General features: G+C 38.1%; 1 protein-coding gene across 1 annotated transcript; it reads right to left on the bottom strand.

The window, feature by feature from the left end:
• Positions 1 to 6,830: 6,830 nt before the first annotated feature.
• LOC127804567 (mannose/glucose-specific lectin-like) lies at positions 6,831 to 12,156 on the bottom strand (the record flags this gene model as incomplete). The annotated part of the gene is given in 6 exon segments (XM_052341439.1): positions 6,831 to 7,300; positions 7,443 to 7,646; positions 8,600 to 8,833; positions 8,913 to 9,116; positions 11,428 to 11,661; positions 11,935 to 12,156. Coding segments are annotated over 6 exon segments (1,347 nt in total), but the record flags the coding sequence as incomplete, so codon positions are not given.
• Between the last annotated feature and the right edge of the window lie 4,077 nt (positions 12,157 to 16,233).

Raw genomic sequence — 16,233 nt, 5'->3', positions numbered from 1 at the left:
GATGCACATCCACAGTCGACTGCCATTTTGACTTACAGTCGACTGTCCCTCACCGGGAGTCGACTCTCAGTCCAGATTTCAGAAAAATAAGATTTGCTTTGATAATACAATACATAGCATTTCTTGGTTCGTTTTGATACATAAAATACTATAATACTTAACAAGTATCAAAAATCCATTAAGGGTTTTAAGCATACTAAAAATAGTTTTACTAAAATTATGTTTTGTTAAACATCAAAATACACAATAGGTTAATTGGAGCAACTTGGCTCAACAGTAGGCTAAGAATGCCTACAAAAATTCCTTCTTCAATTGTTTAAATGATCATATGTGCCTCGTCGACAAATTCGTGAACCATTGTTGAGCTTGCCTTGCTAGCGAGAGGGGGAAGGCTCGACACTTAGTTACCTCATTCTAGCCGTATAGTACAGTTATGGCTACAAAATGTTGCAAATGCCTCTCCGAGTCTTCTTTCCCAAAATAAATAAGAAGGTGGGGTAACTTGAATCCCGGTTGGACCTATTGTCTTTGGAGCTCTTCTGACAAGGGGGGAAACCCTGGTAGAGGTTTCTCTGGGCATTGTCATTACCCATTTCTGCTCCAACACTTCCTCTATAAGCCTCTTAACGTCTGCAACGTCTAGCGTTCCATGCCCGACATCTTCACTCCGAGGAGAAAGGAGATAGAGAGCCTTAGAATGAGTGTTTTTCGTTGTTTCTTCATACATTAGGGCTTTCCTCCCTGTCTACCACTTCTTTCAAATGAGTCTACTGGTCTTGTGGCACGATCATTTTGCTTTTGCATCCCAATTCTTATCCCCGCTTGTGCTACTCTCAGGGGCTGGCCTCGCGTTCCAGGTTTGCTTTCTCTAACATCTACATGTCCCGTATAGGGGAAGTGTATGTCAGGCCTTAATTCTTGTAGAAGGGATGTGATCCCTTGCATTCTGCTCACATTTTCCTCATTACTCTTCTAAAGCTCTTCATTCTGATTGTTCACGTATTTTTTCCCGCAAGTGAACGAAATCGTAACAAGTAATATAATGATGAATAAAGTATCGTTCTCACGAGAATTAGCTTTTGATCCTTACCTTAACCACTATTAGCTTTAATAAACCACACAATTAAAAGAATATTCACTGTAAGTTTTATATTAACTAAAACTAACTCACTAAATGGAAAACACAAAATAATTCTTTAGGTTTTTGAATATAAAAATCTAATGCATTAGGGTTCATGAATCCACCGTAGTTCTTTAATTGGTTTAATCTTTCAGTGATTGAGTTTTATAATTCTAGCTTTGAGTTGAAAATCGATGATCCTAAATTAATCAAAAGCCTCTCTCAATGGTCAATCAAATCTATGCTTACATATGAGATTAATTACCTCTAATTAATCTGTAAATATATAAATATGCATTTATCCACAACGATCATCAAAATAAGATTTCACAAGGCATAACGGTATCTCTACCTATTATTGAACCTTATGTCGTTCATTACTAAGTGCTAATCTATATTGAATCTCTCCAAAGCAATATAAATCACAAACACGTTCTAATGGCGGCCAAACATTAAAATGGAATTAGTGCATAACAAACGATCAACCCGAAAGACAAGAATATAACAAATCCAAATACCTTTAGTTAAACTATCATTGAACTAGGTTTCATCAATCACCCTAGCCACAAAGTACTTAGCCTAACATAGTTTCAACCAATGAAAGAATAATAAAAACGCAATTCATGATGTTGGAGAGAAGAAAGAATAGAAAAATACAACCAAAATCGAAGATCTTCAAGAAAATCTCCCTCTTCTTCCTCGGTTTGTCGTCTTCTCCTTCTCCAAAAAATTGCTAAATCTCTCAAGAATCCTTCTTTATATAATGTTTTTTAGGTCTTCAAAGTCGTGCCCCTTGAGAGAGCTCATATCCACTTGATTTGAAAGGAAACGGGCTTAAAACGGCCTTTTCGCGAAGCCTAGAGCCTTACCGCGGCCTTACCACAGAATGCTTTCTATGGTAAGGTCGTGAGTCACAGAATGAAAATCTTGTAACGGGCTTACCATAGAATGCTTTCTGCGGTAAGGTCATGAGCCACATAATACTTCTTCAACCACGGCTTTATCATGGAATGCTTTGCGCGATAAGGCCGTGAGCCACAGAAAATAATTCTTACCACGACCCTACCACACAATGCTTTACGTGACAGTATCGTGAGCCGTTTCTTTTTAATTTCCAACACTTCACCAATGACGTCATTCTTCCGACGCTTTGCGACATCATCATCCTCGACCCCGAATGGACCTTTGACCTTGCCTTTACTGTCATTTTAACTCCAAAAATACGACATCATCATCATTTTGTGCTCCAATTGTTTTCAACACATGCTCTTCATCTACATAACCATATATAAAATTAAATCAAGTAGAAATCATGCTCATTAAATGTATGAATACTAAATTTATAAACTAAAATAAGTATATAAAAGACATGTTTCAACTCCTCATAGTTCCTCTGGAGCCTTTCGTAGTCAAAGAGCGGCATTGCAGGAGGTGCTCTTCTCGGATTAAAAGTTATGACCCGTTGAGGAACTTGTGTCTAGTCATGGGAGCAAATTGAGGAACTTGTACTGCCTAGTCAGTCGCCTTCTTTAGTGCAAGGATGGTTTAGTAAGAAGAAACAAGAGCAAAATAATTATTTAATTTATTTATCTACCTTATTAGAACATCGTATAATATAATAAAAATTTATGCGGAAAGAGAGTAAAATCAACACTGATAATGCAAAAAAGACGAATTATGGGAAACACTTAATTTTAGCTATAGTTATATTCATTTCTACTATACTATTTAATATTTGCTTTTCAAAGTATTGTTGTAGATTAACTTTTAAGAGATTTTGCCAGAAATTTGTATTGTGCTCAATTGTTGTGCCAAAGAGTAGGAATCAGATACATATATAATATTGTTACCATTTTCTCATATCAAAGAGTGCATGATAGTAGGAACATACACTATTACATAACTATTACCATTTTTCAAAACTGCCACTGTCTAATAGAGACGTGGCAATGTCGGCAGACTAAGGCAATTTTTTGTAAGAATCGTGCTACATGTATTGAGAATATGTATAAATTTGATGACTGAATCAGACTTTATCCAATGATGAAGCCCGGACTTCATCATCATATGAAGTCCGATTCGGACTTATCGAATGATGAAGTTCGGACTTCTTTGCTCAGACTTCATCCTATTCGAACTTCATCATGAACCCCGATCTGGCTTAATCTGCGAATTAAGCATAATCGGGCTTAATCAGTTAATTCATAAAGCATAACCAGGCTTCATCCATAGACGACAGTGATGAGATGGTGCAGCAGCGGTTGGCACAAGGTGCGGTAGCGAGACGACGACAGGATACAACAATGATCGTGTGAGGCGCTGCAACGGAGCGATGACAAGATGCATCGACGATTGGCGAGGCATGTTGCGAGGTGAATGTAATACCCGGTATTACATAGTATTGTAAATAAATGAGTTTTGACTATTTCGGCAGGGCCTCGGGTGATCCGGGAAGGCCAAAAGTCAATTTCGAGTAATTTATTAACAAATTTGCCGAATTGGCGGCTGGGAGTGCCTCGGGACTTGGATGTCCAGGGAAGAGGGCAAGAGATTGACGAGCGTCTCAAGATGAGATTAATGATGCTGGAAGCAGTCCGAACGGGAATAATTTTCGGAATAAATTTTGTATAAGCCCGAGTGGGTGCCAATACCGAATAGGCGGAAGGGACCTCCTGGAAGCTAAGGGGACCCTAGGGGTGGTTCGGTTTTCTGACTAAGGCAACCCTTAAGTATTCTCGGGTCGAATAAAGGTTCCGTGTGGGCCCAGGGACGAAATTGGTATTATCGAGTAAGCGTCGATAATTAATTGGAGAGAAATCACGATTTAATGGGGCTTTATATATATTAAGTAAGGCATGGAGGGTCAAGTGCAATTACCTATATTTTTAATTGCAATTAATAAATCCCTCAAGTGTAATTTAGGAGAATTAGAGGGTTAATGTGATAAGTATATATATATATATATATATGTGTGTGTACGTGAGTGTGTGTGTGTGTGAGAAGCTTCCAGGAAGCTTCGTGCATCTAAGTTTGAAATGGCCGAATGGAGCAGAGCCGATGGAGAGATGAGATTGAGAGCGAGAAATCGAGGGAGTTCATACCCGAGAGAGATCGAGGCCGCGAGGGTGGCCGACCGATGATCGAGCAGCAAGCAACGATTAAAAGGAAGGGGCGCTGCAAGTAGCGGATGGCTGGAAGAAGAAGCCAATGTGATGGCTGCTATGGCCGATGCGAGGCGGAGCAGAGGCGGACCAGCGAGGGCAAGGATGAGCTCGAGAGAGAGCCTTGCCGAGTGTATGTGAGCTTGTGCAAGAGAGAGTGTGTGAGAGAAAAGCTAAATGGCAACCGGCCATGGCAGTCGCTGCCATGGCCAACGCTTGAAGCAGCGGTCGTGGCCGAGGCAGGGGCAGCCATGGCGTGCTCAGCGGCAGGTGGTGCTGCCAGGAGGAAGAGGGCGGCCGGTAATGGAAGCAGCAACAGCTCGAGGGCGGCCAATGGCAGTCGACGCTGCTACCAGACGTCGCCCATGGTGGCTGGAAGCGACCGAGCAGCAGGAGCTGCTGTGCGCGGCGGTGCTGTGTGCAGGTCGGAGGCGCGCGCGGGGGGAGCCGTGGCTACTCGCGGCGGGAGGCGGCGTTGTCGGCCAGTAGCAGCGGCCGGCGAAGCAAGGCAGCAGCTGGAGGAGGCTGCCATGCGTGAGGAAGAAGAAGGGAGACGCGCGCAGAGGAGAGGCGCGGAGAAGAAGAAGTACAGGGGAGAAGAATGGGAAAAAGAAAATAAAAAGAAAAAGAAAAATAAAACAAAATAGAAAATGAGAAAATATGGAAAAATCCCGAAAAATTCCAGAAAGATTGGGGAAAGTTCTGGAAATTAATTTGGGGGCCGAGGAGCGTGCTGGAGGCCGAGAATGGGATTTGGGCGCGAGATTTGAAGCCCAGGAAGCAATGCCGGGTGAGCGTTTTCCTGATGTCTGCTCCAGAATTAATTGAGGTAAATTAATTTAATTATTTCATTATGTGAGATAATGAATTGTGTAGTATTGGTTGGATTAAACCCTGTGTTGGGGTTATTTGAAATCTTGTTGATGGATGATTTTGTCGATGTGCGGCGTAGTTGAGGGCATTGGTTAAATGCCGGATGTTAATGGAGTTGGGGTTTTGTGTGTGGTTGCATCTAGGTCCGATTGGAGGGACGGTGATCCTAGAAGAACTTGAGATTCAGGCTGGAGTTCATGCCGAGGCAGAGTTGAAGCTTCGAGCCAGGTAAGGGACGGCCCCACGTGGAGGTGGCCTTGCAAGTTGGTAAATATGTTTGATAATGTTTTTATATTGCATTGGCATGTAGTGGTTATATCTTGTGTGATGCAAGCTCTAGTGGACCTATGGCCATAAGGAGGACTAGTGGTGGGGGTTGATAGATTGATGCCTCAAACCTTGGTAGGTTGTGAGGATGTGTGAGCCTAGCCTCATTTGCATGCATTGGCACACATAAACATGTTATATTCATATTTACATGCATTGCACCCTTACTGAGTCTTTATGACTCATGAGGTTTTACCTCATGTGTAGATGATGCAAGTCCGGATGCAAGCAGGGATGGCGCCGAGAGGCCGTTGTGGCAACTAGCTGAGTTGCCCGAGTTATGTATTTTTAATATTGCTTGTATGCAGCCAGGGGGCGTGGTGTATGTATACCCTTGTGAGTAAATGTCTGTGTTTGAGTTTAAATGTATTTAATTGTGTAATCATCATAGTGTGATAGATGATTGTGAGTTTGCTTGTTGAATGTGGCATAGTCGGTAAAGCCAAGATTTGGACCGAGTTAAGATCAGCAAGGTATGTTCTCATAAATCCCCAATACTCAGCGAAGTGTTTGTATGCTAGCCTTGTGCCTGGGTCACCTCTGGCTTGCTATGGGGTGAGCTGAAGAGAGGTGAAGCTCACTCGGGTTTCGGGTCTTGATCCGCTGGATTTTTCTTATTTGAGTTGGGACCGATTCCTGAGTGGAGCGAAGGGAAGGACGAAGCCTAGTTCCCACCTAGGGCGTTTCCTGTTGAAACATAGTCCAACCCTTCAGTTGAGGTTGTCGGGTGAGTAATCCGGTCGATTATTTACCGGTGGCGCCCGTAAGTGGGAGCGGGTCGTTACAGTGAAGCAAGGTGAGATGAAGCTGACGAGGCATGTCGAAAGGCGACATGAAGGCGGCGAGGCGTGTCGTGAGGCGACGTGGGACGACGATGAGGCGAGGCGAGGCGAGGTGAGGCAAAGTTTGATGGAGGTGGCCATAGCTAAGAAGAGAGGAGATAACCAAGGATAGGGATAATGAATCTATAAATAATTTAACACATTCCATCATTCTTTTGATAATCCACTTATTTATACTTGCATTTTCTATTTTGTAATTACTGGAAACAATCGTAGGGGCGGTCCTACACATAAAAAGTACCATCGTAGTTTGTCTACTCTGTTGTGGTGCGTGTATGCGACGTGCCAAACAAAACTGGTTTAATAAACATAATGAAATTATGTTGATTACCGTGCCTAAGTTGAATCATTAAAAAAATACGAAATGTGTTAAGTCAAATGAGTCAACGTGCGGACACGTCAGGGCATAGAGCCATGCGCCTCAAACACAAGGCGTGCCTTGAAGTGAGGCACAGGTGTTGTGCCTTGCTACGCCTTTTACATCTCGCTCCTATGGTCCTATGGATATACGGCAATTTGGATTAACAAAATTAAAAACAATGCATATCATACAAGACATGTATCACAAAGTGATTCTCAAGTACTAAATATTATTCAGCCTTATTTCGATCAGTACGTAAATGTCCATGCATGGCTTTTACAGATATAAAACTACCAACTTCTCTTTTATCGTCATCAAGAAGTTCCTCCCCAACAGGCCAGGCCAAATCACTTATTCAGCTAGCTGGCTAGATCGTCGTTTCTGGTTTCACGTAAATACCGATAGCGTCCAGGTAGTGGCCCGCTCTTCCATGGAACCCAACGACTGTGTTATTTTTTATCGAGATGGAGAAGGAAGTATCGGTCGTAGCTCCATATGGCCCGTACGTAGACCGATTTGTAGTAAATGACAGTGATGTAATGGTTAATAGACTGGCAAAATTTCCGTACGTTCCACTTATGGATACCAGATGCTCAGAAGGCCAATTAATATGAATCTACAAATATCATACAAACATGTGCAAAGCAAAATAAGTGCCTCGTTGTGTATTCTATTCAAACCTGACGACCTGAGGTTTCATTACCAAGGAACGTAATATGAGATTTTAGAGAAACAAATGCCATAAGAAGCATACTTACTGTTTTCCTTTCACCGATATCGTTGGCGTTTTTGCCACCAAATGTTACAGAACCCAAGCCAGTGGTGTCTCTTAGAGATATAGACTTGATATTGGATCCCACATGGATGATTATCTCATTGATGCCTCGATGGGTAATATAACTCCACGAATCCCCTCCCTCGCCACCCCATGGCCCTATTGCAATAGGCTCCTCTACATGCCTCTACCTCATAACCAACAAAAATTATAAATTAAATTTAACCCAGTAACGGCTCATCATCTGTACCAAAATAAATATGGGGCAAGATCCACTTATACCTAGTGTAAGAGTTACATAGGTTACCCCTTTTTTTAACCACTAATTTGTATGACTTTTAATTCCTAAAGTCAATGAAGGTTAGTAATTATTACAAATGAGTGGTTGAAAAGAGGTGTAACTGTTACACTTGATGTAATTGAATCCTCACCCAATAAATATATATTTACTTTACACATTGTTTTAGGGAAAGAGTAGAATTAAAATCATATATGATAAACCAACCATTTTTAAAAGCCTGAGGGTAGATTTTGCCATACTATCTACCCCAGGTGCAGGTTTTAAGAGTAATTTTTGTATAGGGCCGCCCCCTCACAGTGCCTATATTATATTGTGCCACATGCACGTGCAGCCGTCAATGACATGCATGTACAATGTGGCACAACGTAATTGGAGGACCCCTGGTGGGGAGGCCCCATACAAATGTGAATCCTCAACAACGCACACGCCTCTTGACACGTGTTCACGCTTACTACTACTCAACTCACACATTTAAACGTTCAAATTATTTAAAAATATGTTGGACTCGTGTCAAATCGTGTTGGAGCTAATTCACTTATCAAGTCGGGTGTCTTAAAAAATGTATTATGTGTCATATTAAATAAGTCAATAGGTGACATAGAGCATAAAGCTATACACCTTAGACGCGGGTTTTGTGCCTCGATACATCCTTTTGCTACTATGATACTAATCTTTTTTTCAAGAGAAAAAGAGTAAAATAGTGTCTATCTCAATCAAAATTTTCAAGTATGACACAAAAGTTAAAAAATGAACATTTATTTATTTATTTTTAGAAAAAATGACTTCTATTTGGTATTGGAGGGGAGGGGGGGAGTATAAGGAAAATAAAATGAATTTACCGGTTTCACATGGATGCCAATTGCATCAAGGTAATAGCCTCTTCTTCCATGGAACCCATTAACTACACTATCTCCAATAGGGAGGGAGAAGGGGGTTCCAATATCAGTTCCAAAGGGTCCGTGCGTCTTTAAATTTGTTATAAATGATAGTGATCTGATCACCATTAGACCATTATAGTTTCCATATGTCCCAGCTATGGATGTCAAATACTCCGAGACTCCATCGATCTGAATCTGTAAATAGCAGTACCACATGTGTAAAGAAAGGGAGATGATTAATCATATATATATATGTAGTAAATTGAATACTTACTTTTTTTTCGTCACCGATATCGTTGGGATTGTTGCCGCCAAAAGGTCTGTACTCGTGTCCATCCGCGTCTTCAAAAGAGATTGACTTGATATTTGTTTCGTCATGGACAATTATCTCTTTTATCCAACTTCCTACTCTGAAACTAAAAGGGTCTCCGCCTGAACCCCCCCATTGTCCAAAAGAAATGCTTCCATGTGATTGTGCCTGCAGCAAAATTAAAAGCAACAGTTAATGCCAATGAGAGTATACCTATTTATTTTAGGAACTCCAATCATGCGATTCTGAAAACAAAATAATGGGTTGTATGCCTCTTTGATTTGTGTCTTTCATTTTTTTTGGGCAATCACAAATCCCACATTGTGATAGCCCAATGTGGGACTTTGAATCTCTAACACGCCCCGCCATGTGTAGCATCTCAAGGCCAATGTTTGCGGGTGGGTCGGGCCGATTTGGACAGTAAAATCACCAGACCCGACTCAGGCGGGTGTGCAAAAATACTACTCGCAATTAGGGCAGGTTGGGTCGGTTGGGAAGTCTCCAAACCCACTAGCGGGTCAGGTGATTTTGTGAGTGGGTCAGTTTTTAACATAAGCCATTCATTGCGCTCAAGTCTTTGTATATGGCCATAAGCTAATCCTTTTTTTTTTTTTTAAAAAAAAGGAATATTTAGAAAGAATTCAAAGGCAGTAAATACAATAAGGGTAAGGGGCACATTTAGTCACTCGACTTTCAAAATTACAACAGTTTAGTCACTCTTTCCAATTTCGTTCGTTAAGTAACAGTGACCGTTACAGAAATAGTGACTAAATTGGTATAATTTACAAAGTCGAGTGACTAAATTTGTATAATTTTCTTTTTATTATTATTTCAAGTATAAGGCGGGTTGGGTCGGGTAGGGTGGTTTTAAAGAATATCAACCCGTAAGACCGACACAACATGCCTCACAATGACAAAACTAACCACATTTCCACCCCCTCCCTCAGCCCTCTTCATTTTTTGGTTTAGAAGTTTTGCGGGTGGGTCGTCTCAAGTTGGGTCGATTTTGCCATTTTTCAGTTATTTTGCACACCCTTACCATACCAACTGCATGTGGCTGAGTGGTATTAAGGGTCAATTCTCAGGGCCTAAGTCTCGAGTTTGAGACAAATCATAACCATCAACAACAAATAAAAATAAAAAGAAAAAAAAGCAAATGTCTGTCCCTTCACTATAGTTTTGTCAAGCAAACATGTTGTTATGATGTTTATAATGTGTACAAGCAAGTGCTTTTCTCCTTTTCGCTAATAAAATGGTTTTTTTGTTACTAAATAAAAAAAATGAGAAAATTAGATGATGCTTTTAGCGTTGGGTTAAGGGCAATACATATATATATATATATGCATATTAATAATTAAGAGTAAAAAATATTATATTGATATTTTTTTATGACAAAATGCCCTTAGTAATACAAAAAATAAAAAATGTCTTAATAATATTTAAAAAATAGAGAGAAATTAAATAAATTATAAACTTGTTAAATTTAATTTTAAGGGTAACAGTAATAACATTTTTAAACAAATGTTGAAAAAGTCAAATTAAATGATTAAATAAGATTTTTGTTAATTTTTATTGTACTAATAATTTAATATATAACGGTTTAACATATTAACTTTTATGATAAAATAAAATATTCATAATTTAATTTTTGTTTTCACTAAATCAAAGAGATTTAATTATACTTAAATAATAGTAAAAAAAGAATTACATATAAAGAAAAAAGAGAATTTAAATAAAAAATTAATAATGAAAGTTGAGATCTCAAAGTAATTTTAGGATTTAACAAATTATAATACAACCATTTATTAATCATAATTATTAGTTGGGAGAAAGCCATTTTTCTCCCCAACTTTTTAGCCCTTAGCCACTATGCCCCTAACTTTTTCATAATAGCCACTTTCCCTTAAGTATATTTTACAAAATTGACAACTATACCCTTACATTAGGAAAGAGAAATTTGATGAAAATAAGAACTTTAAGGGTATTATTGTCTGTTTCATAAGAAAAAAAAAATCTAAGTATAAGTTAAGCGGTCGAATGACCAATATATTAGTGTCAATTTAGTGGATTATGAGTTCGATTATCGCCTTACACAAGGGGTAAAGATTTAACCTGCGATTTATCTCTGTTAATGTAATTGAGAGCACAAATACCGAGAATCGCATAAAGACGATTATTCAAAAAAAATATTATATGCAACAAATTCAAAAATTTTGAGAACAAATCATTTCCTTAAAAATGTGTTTGATAGGAGTAAAAAAGTGGATAAATTTTATTTTCTATCTGAATTTTAAAAAAATTTATCAAATAATTTTTTTTATGAAATTCAAAAAATAAATTTTTTTCATAAAATTAAAATAATAAAATTTTTAAAAAATAAAATAAAAATAAAAATTTCATAAAATTAGAATTCGTATAACTTTCATCATCAATTAAACACACCAAAAGTCTAAAGTCACAAAAGTTTCAGTGAGCATACCGGTTCCACATAAATACCAATAGCATCAAGGTAGTAGCCTGTGCTACCGTAAAATCCAACGACGATGCTGTCTGACATCGGGACAGAGAAAGATTCGCCATTGGCATTTCCATAGGGTCCTTAAGTAGTGAGATTTGTCGTAAATGATAATGATGTGACGACCAAAAGTCCTTTGTAGTTTCCATATGTGCCGCTTACATATTTCAAATATTCTGACGGCCATTGGATAGGAATCTAAACAATATAATAACATAGTGAATTGACTAAGTAAGTTCACTGAACCAAGTTCATAAACAATATAATAATAATATATATATTTGTTTCCAGGATTTCCAAATTAATTTTAAAATATATAAAAAATAATTTTTGGTGTGACTATAAAAATTAATGTATCCATATTAACACCTAACACGTTACGCTTAAAGATTTTGCACCTCACGGCGCCTATCATACCATACCATGTACATATATCATATTATTATTATTTTTAATAAATATATAAGTTACCTTCTTCTCATTGCCCCCATCATTCGGATCTCTGCCACCAAATGTCCCAGATGTAAAGCCATTGGCATCCTTAAAAGTAATGGACTTGATACTACCATTTTCATGGACGATTATCTCACTTATCCCAATGGCAGCCTTGAAGCTCCAAGGATCGCCACCCGGACCTCCCCATCGTCCCAACGAAATGCTTCCTTCCAATGATCCCTGCACGGAAACAAATAATCATATAGTACGATTGAAAAAAAAAATATCATATATATATATATATTATTCTAGATCCTAAGGGCGGCGACGGTAGAATAGAGATCCATCAGATCTTAAACTGAGCAAGTTTTGGTACGAGGGTGAGTGAGACTGAGAGGAAGCGGTGGCAAGATCTCAGATTTGAAAAATCTGGAACAAGAGGCCACCGGAGAAAAAAGAGATGCGGTTGTGGTCGGCCGTCGGAAATTGAAGAAGATGAAAGGACAGTAGAGAAGACAACGAACGATGATGAAGATCTAGGCTGCGAATGAAGGTTAGAACCTCACCTTAACTCTAATACCATGTTAAAATAAAAAAAATAAAAAATTATATAAACCACCACACAAAATTATATATATATATATATATATATACAAAATTAGACAAGAGTAAATAAGTCAATATATACCAAATATAACTCTAATACATTAACTCTAACTCTAGGCGTACAATTCATAACATGCTGTACCATTTGCTTAGATGAATCTCTTCAAGAATAAGAGTTCTACTGTGTGATTGTTCTAATGGTGATGATGGTGTATACATAGAGAGAGATTGTGCTAAAAGGCATGTGAAAGTTGTATGCATTTCATCGTTTCCCACGTGTTTCTTCGAGTGTTAACTATCTTTGACAAAAAAAAAAAGTAATATACAACCAATGGTCGAGATTAATATGTTTATTTTTATATTATAAGTAGATTATTTTTTTCCTTTCTGATAAAGATTGCTTAGAAATTATATCATATGTATATTAATATTTATAATAAATTAAAAATATAATTTATTATAAGATATGTTATATTAATATTTCATAATTATTATACTATTAGTAATACAAATAGATGAAACTCAATATAATAATATGACTTTTTAGTAATAATTAGCCCGATAATAATTTATATCATCATGATGTTGTTTTGCTCCTTGCATTGGTTTTGGTGATAAAAAAAAATCTTATACATATCAAGTTTAAGCCAATGCTAAATAATTTGATTTTCGACAATATTAATGGCATTTGGGTGTCAAAATGAATTTTGTAAAATTGTTTTATCAAAATTATTTTGAGATCTTGAAAATTGGTTTTTGAAGCTTTTGAAAATGATAGCAAATTTTTTAGATTTAAGGACAAATTGTCGACCATCTATAAGGCAAGGTTGATCGTTTTGTGTTTTCTTGCTCTCGACCAACTTGTATAGCCAGTCAACTAGTTGAATGTAAGCTCTCGCCCAAGTGTCGTCGATCGAGATTGCATCAAAATCGATTGACTAATTCTCACATGATTGACCATTTTCTTATTATCGAAGATAATATGTGATCCATCTAAAAGCATAAAAACTAAGTCTTCCATTAGAAAGATAATATGTGATCCGTTTTCATATTTTTGTTGACTTATGCATGTTAATTATGCATGTCAAACGCTAAACATGATATCGGGTTAACTTGTAGTCAAATAGAATAATGATTCAATCATACTTCTATAAAGTTTTTAATTAATTGATTTGCCTATTTCATCTTTGTCTAAGTTAGATGAACTACTCATAAGGGTGAGTATTGACTAAAATTATGCTTAAATCTTTTTAGAAAATTTTTAACATATTTTTGTTAACTTATAAATATGCTTTCTACCTCTAGGGAGATGGTGTCTTTCAATGAGTCCAATTACAAATCTCATCCCATCACCTCCGTCGAATGCAGTGGCAGAGCCAAGTGAGACCCAATAGGGACAGTTGCCCCATTGTGCCAAATCTTGAATATATTTTTTTTATGTTATATTATTTTTAATCAAGTCTAACTTTTAAAATCAATTCAAAATTATTGTATTAAAACTTATCCTAAATAGGTCAAATGGTCCAAATTCACTAATTCATAAGTTCTAATCCATTTCATTTCTAAATTTATCTTATTTCTTCCTTTCTTTCCCATATTTTCTAAAATAAATATTATGAATAATCGATTACATAATAGGATTGAAAACTAATAGATGAATGATAGGTTAGTTGTGTATGTTGAAAATGATGTATTTAATAAAATTGATAATGAGATCATTATACGATTTTATCAAAGTATAAAAAGTCATAGAGAATAATTGTAATATTTTTTATATTTTAATATTATTATTTTATTTTTAAAATTATATTTTTTATTTTTAAAAGAATCAAAATTCTGACTCACCCAGACCGAATGTTACATAAGTGGAGAGCCTTCCCCTGCGCCCAAATTATGGCTCTCATCCCGCAACACAACCCACTAGTTTTTTTTTTATTTATCTACTAATAGTACTACTACTACTAGATAATTAAAAATCATTCTTGTTTCTTTATGCACTCCCAGTCACTGCAACTATATTTTTTAATTTTTACGTGTTTAATTAATTCGTCCCCTTTCATGGACAGCTGTGAGGGCCCAGGGGAGGGGTCACTGTCCTCTCCCCTCCACAACAAGCTCATTCCAGTTCTATCTGCCCCACATATGGAATGTGATGCCCTTGAATAACAAACTAATTCATTAAATTAGTTTCTAACAACCATGTTGATGTGGTGTCATGCCCCTATGAACCACATTCTTCCCTGTACAACCAGCTAATTCATCAAATTAATTTTTGTTGACACATATTTTTGTAACACCTCGTATCGAGCGATAAGAAGGTTCGGAACAACTTACTCTAATGGGCCTACGCGAACTTCCCAGGGGGGTCACCCATCCTTGAATTATCCCAAGTCAAGCATGCTTAACTTATGAGTTATTTGCCTGCATTTAGCCCAAAAAATATCCAGCTGGTATTGTTTCATTCCTTACTTATTCTCGATATATACTACCCTTCTTTGCGCTCTTGGGGTATTACACACATCGTATCATCATGGGCCCACAACCACGGGTTAGCTCATAACTATTGCCATTCGACGACCAAAGAGTCCCGCCGCACTTGTGAGCCTCCCAGTCACCTTCTGGGTAGTTGCCCTTTGGGTGATCGAGGTGGGATGAACCCGGTGCTAACGCACCACCGCCAGAGCCTCCCCCTAAAATGTCGACGTTCGAAATTGGTCGACGGTGATTCATTGGCCCGCATTGGTGTGGTGGATTCGAAATGGAGACAATGGGATATTTGGTTCGATTTTGTTGACCTGTCAGGCTGTCCTTGCAAGGTACTCCGATGCCTAAGTCAATGAACGAGTAAGCAAGTGTGCAATGTATTAGTAAGTGGGTAGAAGAAAAAGTATACCATAGCTCTCAAAAGAGCTGGTTGATATATAGGAGGATATGCCCTCCTGCATGCGCTGTACGTATGCAAGTGATGGGATAGAATAGCCGACGTCGACGGGAACATCCATGCAGCAGCAAGGCGTCGACGAGACCCTCATTAATGTGGATGAGATCCGTCATTAATGAGGATGAGATCTGTGGTGAATGCATAGAAACCTAGACGCAGCTATAATGATGTTATCACAAAGGGGCCAAGATAAGACTGACATGGGTCGATCGAATGGGCCGAGAAAATGGGCTTGAATGGTCTAGTTGGGGCGGCCCCTGACCTATTGGTATCCTGTGGCATACACCCTCCTGTTATGCGAGTTGATCAGCTAACCCAACGAACTGCAAGAGTCGCTAGGAGCTTGTTTGAAGTGTAGTTGGGAGCTCGCTCAGATAGACTGACGAACTAAGGGTATTTCTGGAAACTCACTCTATCCGGCGATCTGATCTTGGGCTCCGACAAGGTATGAACTCGCTTTGATAAACTAAGTTTAGGATCTACTGGGCTTTATGCAATTGGGCCGGTCTACTAAGCTGTGCCCAGCCCATAAAGAGTATAGCATAAAATACCCGCAACAATTTCTAACAATCATGTTGATGTGGTGTGATGCCCCTGTGAACCACATTCTCCCCTGTACAACAAAATTCATTAAATTAGTTTCTAATCAACATGGACAAACTAATTCATTAAATTAGTTTCTAACAACCATGTTAATGTGGTGTCTTGCCCCTATGAACCACATTCTCCCCTGTACAACCAACTAATTCATTAAATTAATTTCTAACAATCATGTCCACGTGGTTGAC

Source organism: Diospyros lotus, chromosome 6 (assembly GCF_014633365.1).
Source record: "Diospyros lotus cultivar Yz01 chromosome 6, ASM1463336v1, whole genome shotgun sequence".
Taxonomy (NCBI): Eukaryota; Viridiplantae; Streptophyta; class Magnoliopsida; order Ericales; family Ebenaceae; genus Diospyros; species Diospyros lotus.
This window is presented reverse-complemented; position numbering and strand designations above follow the sequence as displayed.